We start from the raw sequence: 20,586 nt of genomic DNA, 5'->3' as shown, positions 1-20,586 counted from the left end.
AAGCTACAATTTTCGAGCTTTTTTTCAGGAAGCCACAGGGTTTTTTTGTTTGTTTGTTTTATAAAATAAATACATAAGTAATTTTTGTGCTGATTGATTTACCTGACATAACGACTTTTTCAAAAAAAAAAATAGGCTTCCTGAAATAAGGAAAAGTCCAGCCTTTCCCCCCCAAAAGATCAGACATAATAGAATGTGTCTATTTGGTTTAAAACAAGTTACAACTTGCATCACCACCAGTTTTTCAGTATGTGTCAACTTATACTTACTTATACTTATACTGAAGAAGCGGTTCAATACAGTGAATCTGGTTCTTTTGAAATAAGAAAAATAAAAGTGTTCATCTGTCACAACAATGACTTCTTAGAATCAGCCTCAGTTTCAAAAAACAAGTCAAGAAGGCTGTCATTAACAAGAAACTGAATAAATGATCACTAATGGAATAAGCCTCAACTGTTAACTCTAGTACTTTTGGAAATGTCAATCTTGATAAAGATAAACTCAAACGTCCATGCAACTGAAATAAAACAACAGCAAAAACGTCTTATGTTAAACTGCATAGTAGGGATAAGGATTATAGTAGGGATGTCTGTTCTATTAATGTGATGATGTTAACAGCCAAAGCTTTAGTTCTATTTGAAGAGATTTTTTAGTATTTTCTTCCAAAACACATGTAGTGCTCATTTTTGTTGATCTGCTTCCATAACTGCTAGAATCCAAAATTATGAGCAAAAACAAAATTGTATTTATTGCCTGGCCCCAATTCTTTTTACCCTATTATAATAATGTGGGAGCAAAAATGTCAAAAACCTGGAGAGAGGAAAAACCCACAACTATATGCATAACAGATACAACTTAAGGGAAGTAATCTTCAAAAGATGTACAGACACAACCCTGTGTAAATGAAAAATATATATAATTAAAAGAAATATATATATATATATATATATATATACTATACTAATATATATACTTATACATATATACATGTATAATTTAAAAAATACATTTAACATGTAAAGTAATTGTAATGAAGAATTTCTGATGGACAGGGCATAAACAGAAAAAAGTGTAGACTATTAATTACTAAATATTGGAAAGTGAGTGGGATTAAATAAGCTTATGCTTCTTCCTACTCCTTTATGAACATGCAATTTATTTATAATTATTATTGCTTTGTTTTCCTTCTGTCTTGCTTTGTTTGCTCTTTTTTCCTCTGTTATACTATTTTAACATGTAAAGAATACAATACCATACTCATTAGGGTTCCTTTTTCTCTCCTCTCCCCTTGGTCTTTTTTCAGTGTTGGTAGGGAAACATGCAGGAAGGTACAGAGGAGGAAGTCTATTGGTCTCACAGACTGTTGATCTCCTCAGCTTCTTGTCAAAAGGAAGGGTCAGGTGACAGCAAGCAAACAGGAACCAGAATTAGTGCCCGTGTGGTATGTAATGTGAGATAGTGAGTGCACAGGTAGTTTTGGTAATCCCAGAGGGATTTGAGTTAAATGGTGCTTTCAGTATGTGCGTGACTGATTGTGTGAACATGTGGGTGAGGGTGGCTGGGCCGGTGGGGGCCCATGCAGTTCTGCTGCTCACTGAGCAGAGAAGTAGTCTCTCCTGGCCCGTTCTCTGGGCTGACAGAGGGCGGAGATAGCGGAGACTTGGAGGAAAGGGTGGAGCTCAGAGTTAGATTGGGGTTTTGGGCACACAGGACGGTGCTCATGGAGGAAGGAGGAGTTTGGGAGATAGGGGCGTGGTTGCTTGGAGAAGGAGTGGCCTGGGGCAAAGAATGGCTTGGCCTTCTGCTGGAGGAAGAAGAGGTGGTTTGGGGCAGTGTGGTACGGTCACTCAGAGGTGTAGGCTGAGAATTGGATGCAGGGCGCTTCACAGGAGGTGTGGCCAGCGGCAGTGGGGTGTGTGGCCCTGGTGGCGTCACAGGGGGCAAAGAAACCGACGTGTCCAGGCGTGTGTGACTGCCCTCTGGAGACTGTGGTGTGCTGTCCAGCCTCGATGCCAGCAGACCATTCTGGTACTGAGGACGAGTGATCTATGCAAGACAAAACAAAGGTGAATAGATTTTTTTTTTTTTTTTTGCCTGTCCCGTTTGGATCTTTAGCCATCAGAATTGCTGTCTGAAAGCCAAGAAAGATGCCAATTGGATTTACTTTACCAAGTGGATCCTCATGGCCTTGCCATATTGGTCCATTTGATTGACCTTTATTATAATTATGTATTTATTTTATTTTCGTTTTTTAGAGACGGGACAGACATGACTGGGGGATAGGACAGGGAGAAAGAATGAAAGAATGAGAGGGAGAGAAAGAAAAATAGAGGGGAGATGAGATGGTGAGAAAGGGGGAAGAAAAAAAAGAAAAACAAACAAAACACCTGGATCACCACGATCAACAAAGAGCAACATAATAAAAACAACACCATCACATATATGGGAATATAACTGTAAATACTAAATATTAAACATTATTGTGCAGCACGTAAGATCGACAGCGCACAGTGTGCTTTGAGGTAGGAGCCAAAAAGGGTGTCGTTTGTGTGTGTGTACACCTGTGAGCATGAACGCGCTTGTTTTAAAAGGTTCCTTCATGTAATGATCTGCTAGAGGGTGTGGGGAGCCACAGCCCCGTCCACCAGGGCATCAAGCAGGTATGGAGGAGATCAAAAGGCCCTCAGAACACAAGAGACCAAGGAAGACCAACAGAGGGGCAGCCGCGCCACTATCCCAGAAAGAGCTGACGAGAGTCCCAAATGAGGGGTCACTCAGCAGCCGCGGAGCAGAAGCCAGGGGGGGTTGCAGTGATGTGCCCGTGAGCTCCGCCGGCAGCCAGCTGTGCCAGAGTGACCGAGCCCCAGACCGAGAGCCCGAGGGCACCCCACCCCCGAAGTGGCCCGAGCGAGCCCCAGGCTCCAGGCCCTGATAAGCGGGCCACCAAGGAGTGAGCCGGTGTGTACCTGGACGCCCATCCCCGGACACAAAGAACCACCAACGCACCGATGTCTGAGGGTGTCTGCCACTGGTAGGGGAAGTGGTGGGGGAGATAGGCCTCCATACCTTGGAGGACCTGGGATGTCCCCAGAGAGGTGGCGTCTGATACCCGACCTGACATATGGACACAGACAAACAGGCACACACAGATACAAACATCCATTCCCACCCTCATGCTCTCATATGCAATTACTCAACACTCACCCAACGTGGAGACAGACATAGAGAGACACTGTACACACAATCACACTCCCCAAGTGTACTCTAAGCCCCGGGTCTAGGTAACCTTGCCCCTAGAGGGGGGAACTGCACCCAGACCCAGGTGGTGTTACCCTTTTCACTGGGGTGGGGAGAAGCAGACCGCCCCGACTCCGCAGCAGCAGGGAGGCCCCACATTCCAGACCCCAGTCGGACGGCCAACTTCTCCTCCTAGCCCCCCCGCTCCAGCAGGCCGCAGAGAATGGGGGTGAGAGAAGACTCCAAACCTCCCTCCGCCCGCTCATATGTAGTGTTGATGCATGTGTGTTCTAAGGTGCCTTTAAAACCCAGGAGGGCATGGAGCTACCTGCCAGAGAGCAGCAGGTAACCGCATAGCCCCTCCTGCTAGCCCTCAATGTCTACGTGTATTTAAAATTGAGAGGTGGGCAACGACGCCAGGGGTGAGGTTGTACACCCTGATGGTCTTTTGGAGTCCGTGTAGCGTGCCCACCCCCAAGATCCTACATGTATGTGTTATGAGAGTGTGAGTAATGTGAATGTTTAAGTTGTGAGATAAAATTGAGGCACAGGCAGCCAGAAGGGGACAGAGGGGCGGATGCCTCCCCTGCACCCTTGTGACACATCTTTACCCCAAGGCCCTGCATATGTGGGTGATTGTGGTGGAGCGGAAAGAGGGAGGCAGCTGGAGATGGGGAGGGAAGGAAGGGAGGGGCAAGTGACCCCTCCCTGGGGCCAGCTCCCTCACTGACCCCAGTAGGCACCCCCATACTCTGCAACCCGCCAGGGAAAGGGGGCCCAGGCCCATCTGGACCGGGGCCCAGTACAGCAGCGCCGCCCGGCCCCACAGAGCCCGGGACAGCCCACCCGACCCCACCTCAGAGAAAATTGCACCCACCCCGTCATCCACTCATCTTCCACACTACACAAGACAATAGACACCCAGGCTGAGATCTTCCTCCACCTCTCCTGTATCTCCCCCTCCTGCATAGTGAGTTCCTGAAGAGAGGAGAGCTCCTGCAAGATGTAACAACCTCCCCCACCAGTAGAAGAGCCTCCCAGGTGGCTCGATGCACCGGCGGCACCCTGCGCCAGGACTGGGCCCCCATACACCCACCCGCCCACAACCCCGGCAACACACCAACCAGGACCCAAGCCCCCGAGGCCCAGCCAGGGCCCCAGCCCAGAGACGGAGCGCCCCCAGAACCTCACGCCCGTCCTGGACCCACCCAGGGGCAGCCAGCCAGGCTACCAGGTCAGTAACCCACGTCCGTCAGCACAGACCCTCCCCTAGCCCTGCTGCACGCAGCCACGAGGAAACCGTCACCTAAGAGCCAACAGAGCCCTTAATAGGCCATGACCGCTACCCCGGGTTGAGCCCTCCAAGGAAGATGCTCCTGGGGAACCCCCCGACGCCCTAAGCCTGTCCCTACCCCCACACCAATCACAACAGCAAAGGTGGGACTAAACTATGACCCCCCACCCCCACTAAGTGATGGAGCTGATCAAAGGAGCCCAGAGCAATTGATCTGATGTGGTGGCAGAGGCTGTATCAAGACTAATGTAATCTAATAGATAATTTCTATATTGGTTAGAATTAAGATTATTTTTATTTTTCCAGTTCATGAGGACTGTTTTCTTGGCTATGCATAGGGCAGTGAAAACCATATGGGCTATATTCTTTTCTGTAGTGACATTATCTAAGCTGCCCAACAAAAACACTAAAGGGGAAGTTGGAATGTTACATTTCAGACACTTTGATAAGTCTTCACATATCTCGCGCCAAAACTTCTGAACTGGTGGACAGAACCAAAGAGCGTGGATATAATTGTCCGGTGAATTCGTTTGGCAGTGTGAGCAGTTGTTGGTAGACGTAAAGCCCATCTTGAACATCCGATGACCTTTATAGTGCATATTTTGTATTGAATTAATTGAAAACTGGGATTTCTAATTAGATGAAAGGTTTTTAAGCAAATCTGAGACCAGAAGTTTTAGTCTAAGTTAACTGATAAATCCGCTTCCCATTTTGCAATAGGAAGTGATATTGATTCATCTGTTTTAGAAAGCATTCTCAAGTTCAAGTTCAAGTTCAAAGTTTATTCGCCACATGCAGTGGCAGGTTGCCCTGCAGTGGAATGAACCCGCCCCCCGACCTTACACATACAACACAGACATCACATGGGTATACAAGTCGGAGAACGGTTGCATTACAGAAAAAACACTGAAATGTACACTACAGTGGGAAAGGTACAAGAGGAAAAAAAGAGACCTCTACTCATGCTGGGCTACAGGAGGACAGCATGAGAACAGGAAACAAAAAAAAACTCCTCTGCACAGAAAAGCACATAAATGTCCACAGTACAACATTGTAGAGCACGTGACCAGCAACAGGGTTGGGTAGGGGATAAGGAGTTCTCCCAGGCAACACAGCAGCCATCCTGCCACTGCGCCGACTCTCCAGCGCGGGCTCAGACCCGCCTCGTGTTCCCAGGAGGCAACAAGCATTGAAGGCGTTGGAAGGGGATGGGGGATGTGTGAGTGCTTATCAGTGTAAGTGTATGTGTGTGCGTGTCCATAGTTCAGCTGAGACAGTGTCCTTCGCCCTATCAGGCTAAGTAAACAGTCTGCTAGCCAATCCAGTTGGCCTTGCATGGAATGGGAAGAATAGTCATCACACAGTCGTTATCAGGGATTTTTTGTTTGGCTCCAGCCTTGGGCCTGAGCAGCTGGCACCGTTGAGTCTTCACGGCAGCCGTAAGCGTCTCCAGGGTGTTAACCATGCTGCGTTCGTTGTGAGAGGTCGCGCCTCATCCCATCGCTTCAATTCCAGCGGTCAGCCTTGGGGGGGGGGGGGGGGGGGTTTGAACAGCTGGTTCCACTCTCTTATTTCTCCGATAAGTCAGGGCCAAGCCAGCTCCGATCAGCAAGAACCCTGTTATCATGGTTCCGAATAGGTAGATATCTTCAGCGTCCTCGATCGACAGTCCCGCCAGGCACATGACCCTCCAGTTCTGCCACCCGTCCATCGTGTATCCGGCAGGGAAAGTCCCTCCAGGGCACTCGGGCTCTCCCGAGCCCAGACTTCTCGTTGAGAAAACGGTGTCAATAGCATTCAGAGACCAGTTGATCAAATCCATAATTCTCTTTTAGGTTTTAGAGAACGACAGTGAGAGACTGTTCGAGGGAAAGTAATACACACGAGACAAGACAAGGACACAAGAGGCTAAGCAGGGAAGATAAGGGTAAGGAGGAGAGGAGAAAAAGTGTGACCGCCTTCGCTGAGAGCCAAACGAGAACATTCTGTATATTTTGGAAAGTAATTTGGGGGTTTTAAGAGTAAGAAATTGAACCACACTTGGTGGTGTTTGTCGTTCAACTTGACTCAGTTTAAATTTCTTTTTTTTACTATGGATTTAATTTGTTGATATTCTAAAAAGAAAATTCTTGTTGATCCCATATTGTGTAACTAGTCTGTCAAATGAAATAAATTCTGTTCCTTCTAATATATGTTCTAAATATTTGATTCCTTTACCACTCCAATCTGAAAAGTTTATCATATTATTGTTATGTAATATGTCAGGGTTGTTCCAGATAGGTGTATGTTTGCATGGGATTAATGAAGACTCTGTCAATTTTAGAAACTCCCACCATGCTGTCAGAGAAGAACTGATGTTGACGCTTTTGAAGCATTCATGTCGTTGGATGTTTGAGCTGATAAATGGTAGATCTGAAATCTCTAGATTATTGCAAAGTGCTTGTTCTACATCTAGCCAAGGTTCATCTAAGAAGGTATGTTTTAGCCATCCTGAGATAAACTGAAGCCTGTTGACTAAGAAGTAGTGCTGAAAGTTAGGTAGTTCTAATCCTCCTTTATCCTTGGTCTTTTGTAGTGTTTTTAAGCTTATACGTGGGGGTTTATCTTTCCAAAGGAATTTGGACATGTATGAATCTAGAGATCTGAACCAATCTTGTGGAGGTTTAGTTGGGATCATTGAGAATAAATAATTTATTTTTGGCAAGACCATCATTTTTATAGCGGCAACCCTTCCCATGAGTGATACGGGTAAACATTTCCATCTAGCCAGATCGCCTTCTACCTTCTTTAAAAGTGGGGTATGGTTTAATTTAGTTAGAACTGCAAGCGTGGGAGAAACATTAATACCTAAATATTTTATATTTCCCGATTGCAGTGGTGTAGAAGAAAAATTATGGAAGGAGCAATTAATCGGAAGGACTGTAGATTTTGACCAGTTAATTGAGTAATCTGATATTCTTGCAAAAGAGTTTATCAATTAAATCACCCCAGAGATATTGGTTTGTGCGTTTTTCTTTGTAGAATTCTGCAGGAAAGCCGTCTGGACCTGGAGCCTTATTATTGGGCATACTTATCAGGGCTTCCTGGAGTTCACCTGATGTCAGTGGCGATCAGTTTTTAGACAACATAACTGGATAGTGCCATTGCTTGAGTGTCTAATAATTTTGGAAGAGTTATGTTGTCTAAAAACTGATCAATTTCCTTTTTAGACAGGTTTATTTGTGGTGGATACAATCTTTTATGGAAATCCCTGAAAATGTTGTTTATTTGTTTCGGGTCATATACTGTGTTCCCAGATGAATCTTGAACAGCACATATAGTTGTTTTTTCTTTATTTATTTTTAGCTGGTTTGCTAGAAATTGACCGGATTTATTACCATGTTCATAATTTTGTAAGTGTAGTCTTTGTACTAAGAATTTTGTTTTTTTTTATCAATTATCTCATTTAATTCTAGTTTTGTTTTGCGTATTTTGTTCAATGTTTCCTGATCTTGGTGGGACGCGTAGGTTTCTTCTAGTGATTTAATGTTTTTTTCTAATTCCTGAATATTTTTGTTTTCTTCTTTCTTTTTATGTGATGAGAAAGAAATTATTTTACCTCTCATCACAGCTTTCCCTGCTTCCCATAGAACAGATATGTAACTGTTTCCATTAGAGATCTACCTAATTTATAGCTCAACGTAATGTAGCTACATACATAACTGAGATTTTTTTTCCTTATTAAAATATTGTGCTATATCACAAATACTACCAAATATACAATTTCCTATTCATGTAACATCCTAAGGGTGATATTCTACCTGCTTTCATTTCAACTTGTTAGCCCAGAAGAACGTTAGTCAGCTAACAGAGGGTGCAAAACGCCATCATGACAGACAGGCTACAGAACAACAGGATGAATACCAGGCACCATAATGTGTTCATAACAGAGGCCAAACAAGTGTCCATAGTGTCTATGTTGAAGAGATACCCAGAAAATCAAGAGCCAAGAAAATAACTAGCATGTTCTCCAAAGAGCCATCCAAAGTGTACTCTCAGCTGAAAGGGACCAATACTGATTCACCCAGAGCTGACACTGACCAATCCTGTAAGAATAATTAAGAGAAAGTAGCTGAATAACCTAAGAGAACAACAACTTCCTAGAACAAGAAGAATTATCCTGATCATTAAGGTTTTCCACAAAGGTATGACACATGCGAATTACCTACCTCGCCACAACATGGAAGCTCCTATCATAGCAACCAAGCTGACTAGGCAAAAGTCAACACACAGCACAGTTAAAAGGGCATGGCAGATAACACCAAAGCACCAGCTCCTGGTTGACAGAGCAGTAGATCAGGACCCCAAGACATATCAATCTCAGCACTGCCTGGACTGACTACAAGTAAGCTTTTCTAAGGAGCTTAGGAAAAAAGTAGCAGGACTTTTGCAAGTTTCACAAAACTTAAAGACATCTAGTCACATTCTTACTAATCTCCTTAAACTAGTATGAGTTGGATAACTGAGAACCTACACAGAAATACACAAAAGCTAATGAAATTCACTGTGGGCAGTGACAGTGCTGGAAGCCCTTACCTGTATTTTTATTAATTTTAGTGATTTGTATTTAAAAACTACATATTTAAAAACTACATAAAAGAAAGAAAACACATTTGTGGTTAGTGATTCTTTATTAGGTTCATTTTCTAGTATTTAAGTGAATCGCTTGTGGAAGGTGAAGAAACAGGGGGACTGGCCATCCGACCTGTGTCAGGAAAAAGAACCTTAGTTAGAGCTGTTCACATTTTATCATTATCATTTGTCTGTAACCTAAATTCTTTATATAAGTATTAAGATAAGTGTGTTAACAGTACTCACCTTTCCTGGTTGTTTCTTTTGCAGGATGTGGAGCAAAAGAGTAGAAGCAGCTCAATCACCTGCTTATGAGCTCCTGGAGCAAACCAATATCCCAAGTTAGGGGAGTGTGGTTAAGGTGTTTTAATTTATAAAGAAGTGGTTGAAGTCTATATGTTATTTAATTATTTATAGGACTTGGTAAAAATATAAATGTGTCTTTCATGTGTTGTATTGTGGTTTGATGATGGCTCATGTGGATGTTTATGTTTTCATTTGGTTTGCTAACTCTAGACTTGGGCTATTCTAGATGCTCACCGGAATCAGGTAGAGTATAAAATGGAGCCAGTTGCTTTTAGAGGTTGTTGGGTTCTTTGCTGTGTGTTGGTGCGTAAACTCACGGTCTCTTTAATAGAGTCTTCCAGTTAATGAATAAATTTTATTCCAGTCTTATGCCATTTTGTGTGAATGTAACCCCCTAATTCACCTCTTCATGAAAAGTGGATACGAATATATAGATTCAGGAGTGGAGTGAACACTAGCGATGTCAAACCATTCGCCAGTAAGTGAGACATTGACTCACTGATCCACAAAAAGGACATAGTTATGTCAGAGAGAGAGTGTCGACAAATTGTGTGGTTCACAATTTGATATTTTGAAAGATTTCATCTACTTCAAGCATTTATTTGTACTTGCCTGATTTAAATGCCACAAAATCTTATTTCTTCCATCTGCTCAGTGTTATTTAAATACTGTTCAATATGTAGCTTTTAGAAGAAATGTTTAGATTTTGCATTGTGGGAAGCAATTTTTAAATATTTTTTTCTTATACTTGAAATAGAACCATTATAAATAATTCATTTCCTATGGGTGTCTGTGTTATACAGAAGTATAGTAAGTTAAAAATCAGCTTATATAAAAATGTTTGTCAGTCAAACAGGGAGTTACCTTGACAAACTGAAGATCTGAAAGCGCTCGAACACAGAAATCTGGTATGTACTGGAAGGGTGTGCCTGGGATCTGAGTGTTGCTTCCACAGACGGAGCCACTCTCTGGAGCCCGTTCGGTGCAGCTCAGAGATGCCGAGCGGTTGAGGTTGCCCCCATGTGACGGAGAACGGAACTCTAAGGATTAACAGAGAAAACAGTGAGCAAAAAACGACAAGGGGTCTCTAAAAGAAAAGTAATTAACAAAGCTGACATGAATGAAAAATGGAAACAAAAATAATTATGAGCAAGGAAAAAGTGAAGGCAGCTGGGTGAATGAGGTGGTGAGGGCTGGTGTAATGAGTACACAGTGCAACAGATCACACAAACACACACAAAACATATAAATGTCATACTTGTGCTATGACTGCATGAATGTGGGGAGACTGTTTGTCACGCAAAGAATGCGCCAAACATGCTGTGTGATGATGCAAAGAGCATCATTTGAGCATTTTACAGCTGAGCTCTGAGAACAGATTTCTGTCATTGGTTTTACAGATGATTTAGGGTAGAGGACGGCCTATCATAATTGGATGAGCAAGTTTAGTAAGTGAGGAGATACTGTAAAAAAAAAAATATGCTGATTTTCTTTCTTTTAGAGTTAGGTAATAAAAATTAGCTTAGCTTAGTTTATAATTAAGACTAGGAACAGGGTTGAACAGCTAGCCTACCTCTGTAGAAAAATCACAGAATCTGCCACTTAAAAAAGACTCTACAAAGTTCCACCCACAAATACAGATGATTATGAACAAAAGCTTTCATGCAATGTGAACATTACAGCTAAGAGGCACTGAAATTCAGACTTAGAAATTAACTCCCACTTTCATAAGATGGCAGATACCACCTGCAGTGGGATTTAGCAAAAACTGCATGTGTGATTAGCTTGAGAAGCTTCTTCAATTAAGAAGAGCTAAAGTCTCTGGGATGAGAGGTGAGCTTTTCCATTAAATTAATGATATCCAGTTCAAAGCTCTTAAGCTTTCCCATTACAATACATACTATTCCCATTTCTGTTGTAGAGGAAATGGGCAAAATCACAGGAGATTTGCACATTTCATTCAGCCCTCAGAAAGACAAATAAGCACATTCTTCAAAGTGTCAAAACTATTTTGTTAACCAGAGTTCTGCAGTCAGATTAGTGTAGCTGTTGGTAAATATCACAAGAGTGATGGAAAACCATCTGAACGTAGATCAGTGGTTAGCAGGAGGTGTTAGTTTTGACAGGGTTAGAAATTAGAGGTCACAGCATCAAGAATCCCATCCAACAAGTTGCTCATTTAACTGTCACACCTGCCTTCAGAAGAAGACACAAACAGACCACATGCAGCATCAGCAGTGAGCGCTTCAGCATGTTCAAAATATACAGCAGCACCCAGCTACTGATTTTACTACAGAATAATCAATTATCTATCAATGAATATGGACAATAAAACCAAATATTAACTAAAGGTCCATTTACAAGCTGATCATAGCTTTCAGTCGCATTTTGCAGTGTTCCTGTGAGACCATTAAATGTTTTTTTTTTAAATATCCTCGCTCTGTATATCAGACAACACAAGCAATTAGAAGACATGATAAGCTGCTGTTTGTCAACATTTTAGGACATTATATTATCAGCTTACTTTATAAGATGTCTGAAAATGATCACAAATACCTATTGTGAGTTTTCAAAGCTGAAAGCAAACAGTTTTCATTTAACTTCTTCTGCTAAATAAAAAAATCAGAGGTCAAAAATGTTTAATTTACCATGCTTTTTGTAACCTTTGAATCTTTCCAAGGTTCATTTATGATTTAAAATTTTCTAACCAACTCCTTTTTGGGATTTTCTTACTTCCAGCTCTTGCTTTAAGACACAAACTTTGGAGAAGTTTGAAATATTTGAAAGCATGAGTTTGGTTGAGCAGTGTAAAAACCTTACACCTTATAACCCTTTTAGAAATATAATCATTGTTGGTAGAAATAGTAAAAACCCAGAAAAAAGGGACAGCATGAAAAAAAAAAAAAAAAGCAAAACACCTTTACTTCCTACAAAACATGTGTTCTAAAACATTGACTTGTTGGATCAGGACTCTGAACATGATGCAAGAAAAGAAAGGGGGCGGGGTGATGGTGAGAAAATCTGATTAAATACAGGCCCCCGGGGCTCTGCCTCCACAGGTCCATGCAAGTATTTACCTGGGAAACGAGAGAACAGAGAAAATCTCTTAAGAGAGAGGCGTCGTGGAGGGGGGGAGGCCACTGACGGGGAAAGAGGAGGGGTGACAGCTGAGAGAGAAAGAAAGGGGGCAGAGAGAGACATGAGCGGGTTTATTTATTTATTTATGATTTTTCTCCTGATTTAGTTAGACTGGATCACTCTACGTACTCATTTTTTATTACCATAGAGCTTGGAAGTTTGTTCCATTGAACTCTGAGGATAACGTAGGAGATTCTCTGAATGTCTTCTTCATTCTTCTTCCTACTCCCTTGACCTATAATTCAACACTTTCTAAATGGCTTTATTCTCTCAATTGCTAGTTTAAAGTCCTATTAAATGTAACATGATGCTCATTTTGTTGGTTTGTGCCCAAATGGGGAAAATGGACAGTTAATAGTTTACAATTTGACTACTGTTTATGTTCAGTGCTGCCATCTTGGATTACTAATTTTGGGTTTGTGGAACGCCCCCTCAGAGTTGAGGGGGCGTTCCACAAAAAAATTCAGACTCAGAATTTTTCAACTTCCAACTTATTCAGCAACACACCACAACATCCGAGTTCTCACACACTCAAAGCCCTTAAAAAGGGAGAATTGTAAAATTCAACAAACAACAGACAAAGCATTAGATAATGTCCTACAGAAAAACAACCCCACCACAATTTCTACATAAATGGAATGTTCAAGTTTATAATTCTCTCTCTGTCTAGATTACATGATATCTGAATGCATCACTGGAATAAAAGTTACTCTGTTTTCAGGATTAGAAATGGTCAAGTGTTTGACATTTACATCCCACACACTGAGGTGGATAACGTGCACATAAAGCAGCGGTTTATCAAGTGGTGACAGAGCAACAGAAACAGGCCAACAGGGAAGAGAAACAAGAGAAGAAGGGACAGTAGCTATATCACAGCTCCCTTTAAGTGTTTGACATCTTATTACCATGACACAAGTCACTGACAGTGTTAGATATTTGTGACCTGATTCAATCTTTAATGTAAATGTCTGGAATTTTGTGACTAGTGGCACAAAGATGAAATGTTCACAGTGTAACCTGCTATAGACAGTCAAGGACTGTCTGAACAGAAATTCATTAAATTAAAAAAAAAGTCTTTCAAAAAACATGACTGCACTGACCAACATTTTTTAAAACATTATTTTTCTTGGATTGCACAAGAGTAGCTTTGCATGATTCACAACTCAAAATAAGTCTAAGATAAATTTGTATTCATACTGGGCCTTGATGGAGCCCATCAGTTCATCCTTTATTTGACACAAGCTTTTCAAGCTTTCAGCCAACTTTCTTTTGATTGGCTGCCCCTTACAAAACTTAAGCTTTGAAAAGCAGGTTCTGTGCTCACAGCTACAGATGACCATATTAGGGATATATGTTCTCACTGACAACAAACTTTTAACAGTACTTTGCAGGATATCCACTTTAAGACCTTCACGTCCATGTTTCTAATTTATTACAGATTATGACAGGGTTGGGAAGTTCATCTTCAAGGTATGCAGAGAGAGGTTTGGTGAGGTTAGTTGAATGGAGCCCACAGCCCCAAGGACAGAGGGGGAGAGAGAGAGAGAGGGGGAGAGAGAGAGAGAAAAACGTTATCAAAGACACCCGGCAGCTCTGTCAGAACTGGGGGAAAGCTGCACCAGATGAGAAAGCCACTTGAAGGAGCTGTGGGACAAGATCAAACGATGGGAATTGATAAGACTTTAGTGATTCCGATTCACTTATCGATTTGATGTCATTGGGTTCTCATTGCCTCCATGGCACCAAGGACCCTGGACAAGATGGGATGCCGCTATTAACATCTGGAGGATGCCACAATCCAGACTTACTTTCCTTTTAAGGGAAACCTATGACACCCTCCCATGCCACTGGAATATCACACAGTGGTACAATGAGGAGGTAAGCTGTTCTCTCTGTGGGAGCCCCAAGGCAAATTTCCAGGACATATTATCAGGATGTAAGGTGGCACTGACTCATACTGTAAATGGATCTTTTGTTTCAACTCAAGTGTGCTAATACATCTCCCCGTTTCCATCTCTGTCGGACAAACAGTAGCTGTCACATTTAATAGCCATTATATAGGAAACTGTTGTGACTTGCTGATCTAAAAAAAAGGTGCTGGCACTGATCCAGTCTTCAGTGTCTGTAGCTTCTGCAGTTCTATAGATTATATTAACTATAATAAGTGTAAGATATATGAGATATATTTTCTGCTGGCATATTTCAAGTGTGCATGGAAAACTACAGAAAGGAGGACAAGTTGAATCTTTTTTTCCAAATACAAATCTTTCATTCTCATTTTCCTTATGCAGATTTGTTTCAAAGTTTAATAAAAGCTTATGTACCACTGCAAACTTTGAAATACATGTTAATGTCAGCTTGCAAACTTAGCTTGAGTCTGTAGGTGTCTTTCCATAGGGCAACATCCCTTGCTTCCTTATTTTTGTCACCTACAGTCATGTGAAAAAGTACTTTGTTCTTATGATCTACTTGGTCTATTTGGTTCACATGACTCTGTGGAGCCCTGTGAAAAACCAAGTACATCCTTACTTGCTTCCACAGGAATTAAGAGGGTAAGTAGAGTAAGAACATGGCTTCAGTTTTCAAAGCTGCACTTAAAGAAACCACAAAACTCGTGGAACAATATTCTTGAGACAGATGAGACCAAAGTAGGAATGTTTGATCATAGTGCACAGTGAACTGTTTGGACAAAACCAAACACACCATGCCAGCACGAATACCTCATACCAACTGTCAAGTATGGTGGAGGAGTGATGATTTGGACTTGTTTTGCAACCATAGGACCTGAGCATCTTGCAGTCATTGAGTCAACCTGTTTTCAGTGCTAACCACAGTCATTAGCACTATTGCCTCAGAGCAAGAAGGTTCTGTGTTCAAATTCACTCGTCAACTCGTCAAGTTTGCATGTTCTCTCCGTGCTTTCAATTGTTGAATTGTTTCAATTCAACTGTATTTATACACCACCGAATTACAACAGTAGTAGCCTCAAGATGCTTATTCCAAGGTAGAGACCCTACAAAAATACAGGGGAAATTATTTCAGTGTGCTCTCTCCAGGCACTCCAACCTTCATTTACCATCCAAAGACATGCATAGATTAGCTTAAGCGGGAATATTAAATTGGCCATAGGTATAAAAGTGAGATTAAATGATTTGTTAGTTGTCCCTGTGATACACTGATCAAAAATACCTTGTTTTTATAGCAATGATGGTGAACCCATGACCTAGTTCATAAAACTTGTAATACAGCACTGAAGGGACGCCATTTAATTGGACTAAAGCTCGGGTCTAAGTGTTAATGTATTTGATGCTTCCTTTATACAATGAAAAACAGGCTTCAGTGTTAAGGACTCTCTTTCATCCACACAAGTTCAGGTAAACTTCTCAAAAAGGCGAACCTTAAGGTGCTTTTTTCTCTAATTAGGCTGCAGTAACATGACTTTACAACAAAAAGCATATAAAAGAGCAGGTGTGGATAGGGACACACACTTATGGACAGAATATGTCACTGCAGGGCAAGTGCAGTGCTAAACTGCTGGATTAACCTTTTAACCTTCTATAACAGAAATCCTCTCAACAGCCTGGGAGGTTCAACTCAGGAGAAACAATCAGCTAATCTGTAAACTGGCCACAGAAAATACCACCAGACTATTGGTTTTTCTTTTGGTTTTTTTAGAGCCTTCATTTTGGCCATTTCTCATTTCTTAGACATTTTCAACAAGTTCTGAAAAAATGTAAAGCTAGAACAGTTTTCTAGAGTTCTTTTGAGGACTACGTTGACATTATCATGCAATACATGCATAACTACTACAATAACACTTGTATTACTACATAATTCTTTTGCGTCAACTTGCAACTTTAGCACAGGATGGAGTGCAGTGAGTTTTACAGAAAGAAACAGATATTATGCTGAAAGAGTTATTAAAAGCTTCTATAGACTACATTCTAACTCCTCTACATCACAAGTTAACCAATATGTTTGGTGTGAGAAAACTCATGTGTTAAGATTACAAGTCACTGAGTAACTGATTAATTTACTTGCAAATGCTACTTGTGTTTCCATATTTTTGTATTTGAATAATAACATGCAGATTGTAACTGATCTCCAAGCAGAGTCAGGGGCAGCTTGTCTAACATGTTGGTCTCCTGTCAACCCTTTGTTAACAGGGGTACAGACACACTCATGACAGAAATGACAATTTCCTACAGATCCAATTCAAGCTACGTAGGTTCCAGATACAATAGGAGACGCAATTTATAGGATGGATGGAACATGAGATTCAATTCAATTCCATTCAAATAGCCCCAATTCACAACAACTGTTGCCTCAAAGTAAGGCTTACAATCACACAGCCCCCCTATGAGCAAGCACTTGGAAGGAAAAGGAGCAGCAATTCATCGGAACAGGTTGTGGGTGAGGGCAAAGTACAGTGAGAGAGAGAGAGAGAGAGAGAGAGAGAGAGAGAGAGAGAGAGAGAGAGAGAGAGAGCGCAAGAGTTTAATTCAATTAACTGCTAATTAATAAATACAGAAGCGGTGTATAAAAACACAGATAGTAAAAAGTGATAAAAATGTATTATGGGCACCCACTGCAGCCTCAGCCTGTTGTCATATGACCCACCCTAACTATATGCTTTATCTAAAATTAAAGTTTTAAGTTTAATATTAATGGTATCTGTCTTCTGAATCCAAATTGTGAAATGGTTCCGTGGAAATGGGTCCTTACAGCTAAAAGCTCTACCTACTTTTAAAAGCTCTAGGAACCACAAGTAGCCAGCGGTCTGAGAGCAAAGTGCTTTCATAGGATGATATATGATATGATATATCTGAAGTATTATGAGGTCCTTAAGATATGACAGGGCCTGATTATTCAAGATTTTGAATCTAAAGATTATTTTAAATTCAATTCTGATTTTAACAAGGAGTCAGTGAAGAGCACTAATGTAGGAGAAATATTCTCTCTCTTTGTAGTCCCTGTCAGTACCCTCGCTGCAGCATTCTGGATCAACTGAGGGGCTTTTAAGGGAGTTTTTCAAGCAACCTGAAAATACTGAATTACAACAGTCCAGCCTAGATGTAATAAATGTAAGCTAGCTTTTCAGCATATTTCTGACACAGTGATGGGCCACGGTAATGTCATCTCAAGTATTTAGTGAGACATCGTGTTTCTAAGATTCCTAGGACTGAGTACAATAACCTCCGTTTTATTGAAATGTAAAAGTTAAAAAAAAAACAAAAAACAGATAAATCCAGGCTTTTATATCTTTAAGACGTGACTGTAGTTTTACAGGCTGATTTGTATCATATGGCTTCATGGATAAATAAAGCTGGGTATCATTTGCATAACAATGAAAACCTATGCAGTGTTTCCTAATAGTATTGTCTAAGGAATGCATGTATAATGTAAAAAGTATTGGTCCCAGCACAAAACCCTGCTGAAGAAGACTCCCCATTTACATACACAAACTGGAATCTGTCAGATAGATATGCTTCAAACCCAAGCAATATCATCATGCATTTAAATCTTTGTAGCAAACAGACAACACTATGGAAGCACACAGATGAGTCTACAGCTGGAGAACTGCAGGCCATATTACCTGTGACACAACAGGTGAACAGTAAGAATGTACAGCTGATAAATGTGATAGGAACATCTCTGATAAATCCCATATAGGTTACTATATGAAATAAGTCACTATATGAAAGTTTGAAATTAATTAATCTACACAGATGAAGCTACACAAAACATTACTATGAGTTATAAAAGAAGGTAATGAGATAGTGAAGTGAGAGCCAAAACCAAGTGAGAGATCTGTACATGGGAATGTATTTGCACAACTTCATGGTAAATTTAACATAACTCTACAACATTTTAGAGTTACCTTGCAAACATTACCTTTCAACAAGGTAACGTAAGTTCCTCAAAAGATTTGTGTGCCAGTTCCAAATAAGATTTGCCTTAATTGGTATACTTTTACATTATCTGACAATAAGTTTTACATGAACTCAGAAATTTTTTACATAGCCTTGCGTAACTTTACTCAAATTTAATCAAAGTTTTACCTGCATATGAAGCACAAAATTCAAAATAATGCTGCATCCATGTTTTCCAAAAGAATTTCTCATTTTGATTCATTGACCGCAAAACAGTTTTTGGTTTTGCTTAAATCCATTCTAAATGAGCTTTGAATCAGGATCTGGATCATGTTTACATTTGCCTTTTTTCCCCACATGTCATAATCTTTGCGAACACATAAATATAGATTTATGAGTTTCGGAAATATTATTTTTTTAATATTTCAAGCAGCATCGAAGTTCTTTTGGAATCGGGGAATTGGGATTCTAAACTTTCAGCTTCCATAAGCCTCCAGGAAAACATAAAGATCTCTATCAAATAAGGTACCAGACATAATTACATGTGACTAATTATTCTTATGTGCATAGTTATCACCCAGAAACTTTGAGCCAAGAAAATGTGTTTAGTTCTTGCAATGTGCATTCCTTTTGATTCACATGAAGAGTTGGTATATATAGGGGTGGCTGTAGCTCAGGTGGTAGAGCAGGTCATCCACTGATCGGAAGGTTGGTGGTTTGATTCCTGGCTTCCCCTAGTCTACATGCCAAATATCCTTGGGCAAGATACTAACCCCAAATTGCTCATCCATCGGAGTGAGCGCTATATAACACGCTCTGATTAACACTGGGACCACTGTTACCTTCATCCTCCACATCTTCTCGAGCTCTTCTCTGAGCCTTGGTATTTCTCAAACTTCTCGTGTTCCTTCTTCTTGATGTAGCTGTCATTCGGTATCACTACAGCCGTTTTCCTCTGCTTGTCCACCACTATTATGTCTGGTTGATTAGCCACCCCCATTTTTTCCATCTGTATCTGGAAGCCCCAAAGGATCTTAGCATGGCTCATTGTCGACCACCCTTTTGACCTCAGGACTTCCTGGCCATACTCAACACAGATGTTCCTGTACACTATGCCGGCGCCTTGTTTATGGCGTTCCACGTATGCCCTGCCTGCCAACATCCTTGCATCCTGCTGTGATGTGCTGGAGTGTCTCAGGGGCATCTTTACACAGCCTGCAACTGGGGTCTTGCCTGGTGTGGTAGACTCCAGCCTCTATGGATTTTATACTTAGAGCTTGTTCCTGTGCTGTCTTTCAGTCCAGCCCCTGGTAGGATTTCTGGATGTCAGCCACTTCTTCCATCTGCCGGTGATGCATAACATGCAGGGGCCGGTCCTTCCATGATGGAAATTGAGAACCCAGAAATTCAATTCCTTGGAATATTTAGTCTGTCAGTTGGTTTCAGTTTGTGTGCTGGAGAAGGAAATTAATGGCCCAGTCTACTGTGTGGATATGGAGATTACTTTTATTTTTACAAGAGTGCAATGGTAAAGTGTAAAGAACAGAAACACTTGCATTATACTGCCAACACATAAGTGATATGGATGATGGAATCAGAATAGCTAAATTCTTATCAATTCCCAATTTATTCTTAGGTTGTTCCATTACAGACCATGAAACTGAAGTGCTGCACAAGTTCAAAGCCATTTATGCTCATATTTGAAACACACGAATATCAAGACCTCCAAGTTGGCACAAAGAACAGGGGCAGAAACAGCTTATAACACTCTAACCCAGTGACTATCACGGAGACTTCAGTTTTATCTGAACTGACAAGTTTGTCTGGGATAGGAAGAACACAGCTTCAATTTTGTATTTGGGTCAGTAAATGGTACAAATGTAAATGCACATGTGTTGGTATACGTGTGTCTCACCCATTGTTGGTGTGCTTAGAGCCATGACTCCATAGTAGGAGAACGGGCCAGTTTCAAACTTCATGTTCTCATTTCCGGCTTCAACCTCCACCCGTCCCTGTAATACAAATACGAATGCAAACGTAAATACACAAACACAGAGACAAACACAAACTAGGGAAATCTTTGATGAAGAAGTGACCGTTCCAAACATTTTCAGTAACACAAGGCTT

The 20,586-nt window shown here is 41.1% G+C and overlaps 1 protein-coding gene across 1 annotated transcript in view; it reads right to left on the bottom strand.

Annotated features, from left to right (window-relative positions):
- Positions 1-1,496: 1,496 nt before the first annotated feature.
- Positions 1,497-20,586, bottom strand: part of LOC146629380 (metal transporter CNNM4-like) — a 35,583-nt gene continuing 16,493 nt past the window's right edge. Inside the window, exons 5-8 of the mRNA XM_085360052.1 lie at positions 20,375-20,471; positions 12,526-12,615; positions 10,313-10,488; positions 1,497-2,046 (exon numbers count right to left, since the gene is read on the bottom strand). Coding sequence (XP_085216178.1) covers positions 1,501-2,046; positions 10,313-10,488; positions 12,526-12,615; positions 20,375-20,471 — 909 coding nt within the window. The 3' untranslated portion in view covers positions 1,497-1,500. The remainder of the gene's footprint in view (positions 2,047-10,312; positions 10,489-12,525; positions 12,616-20,374; positions 20,472-20,586) is intronic.

The sequence above is a fragment of the Diplotaxodon limnothrissa genome, linkage group LG7, assembly GCF_057381915.1.
Source record: "Diplotaxodon limnothrissa isolate DT_005_m linkage group LG7, D_limnothrissa_male_GT1.1, whole genome shotgun sequence".
Lineage (NCBI taxonomy): Eukaryota > Metazoa > Chordata > Actinopteri > Cichliformes > Cichlidae > Diplotaxodon > Diplotaxodon limnothrissa.
Note: the sequence above shows the minus strand (reverse complement) of the source record. Positions and strands in the feature narration are given on the sequence as shown.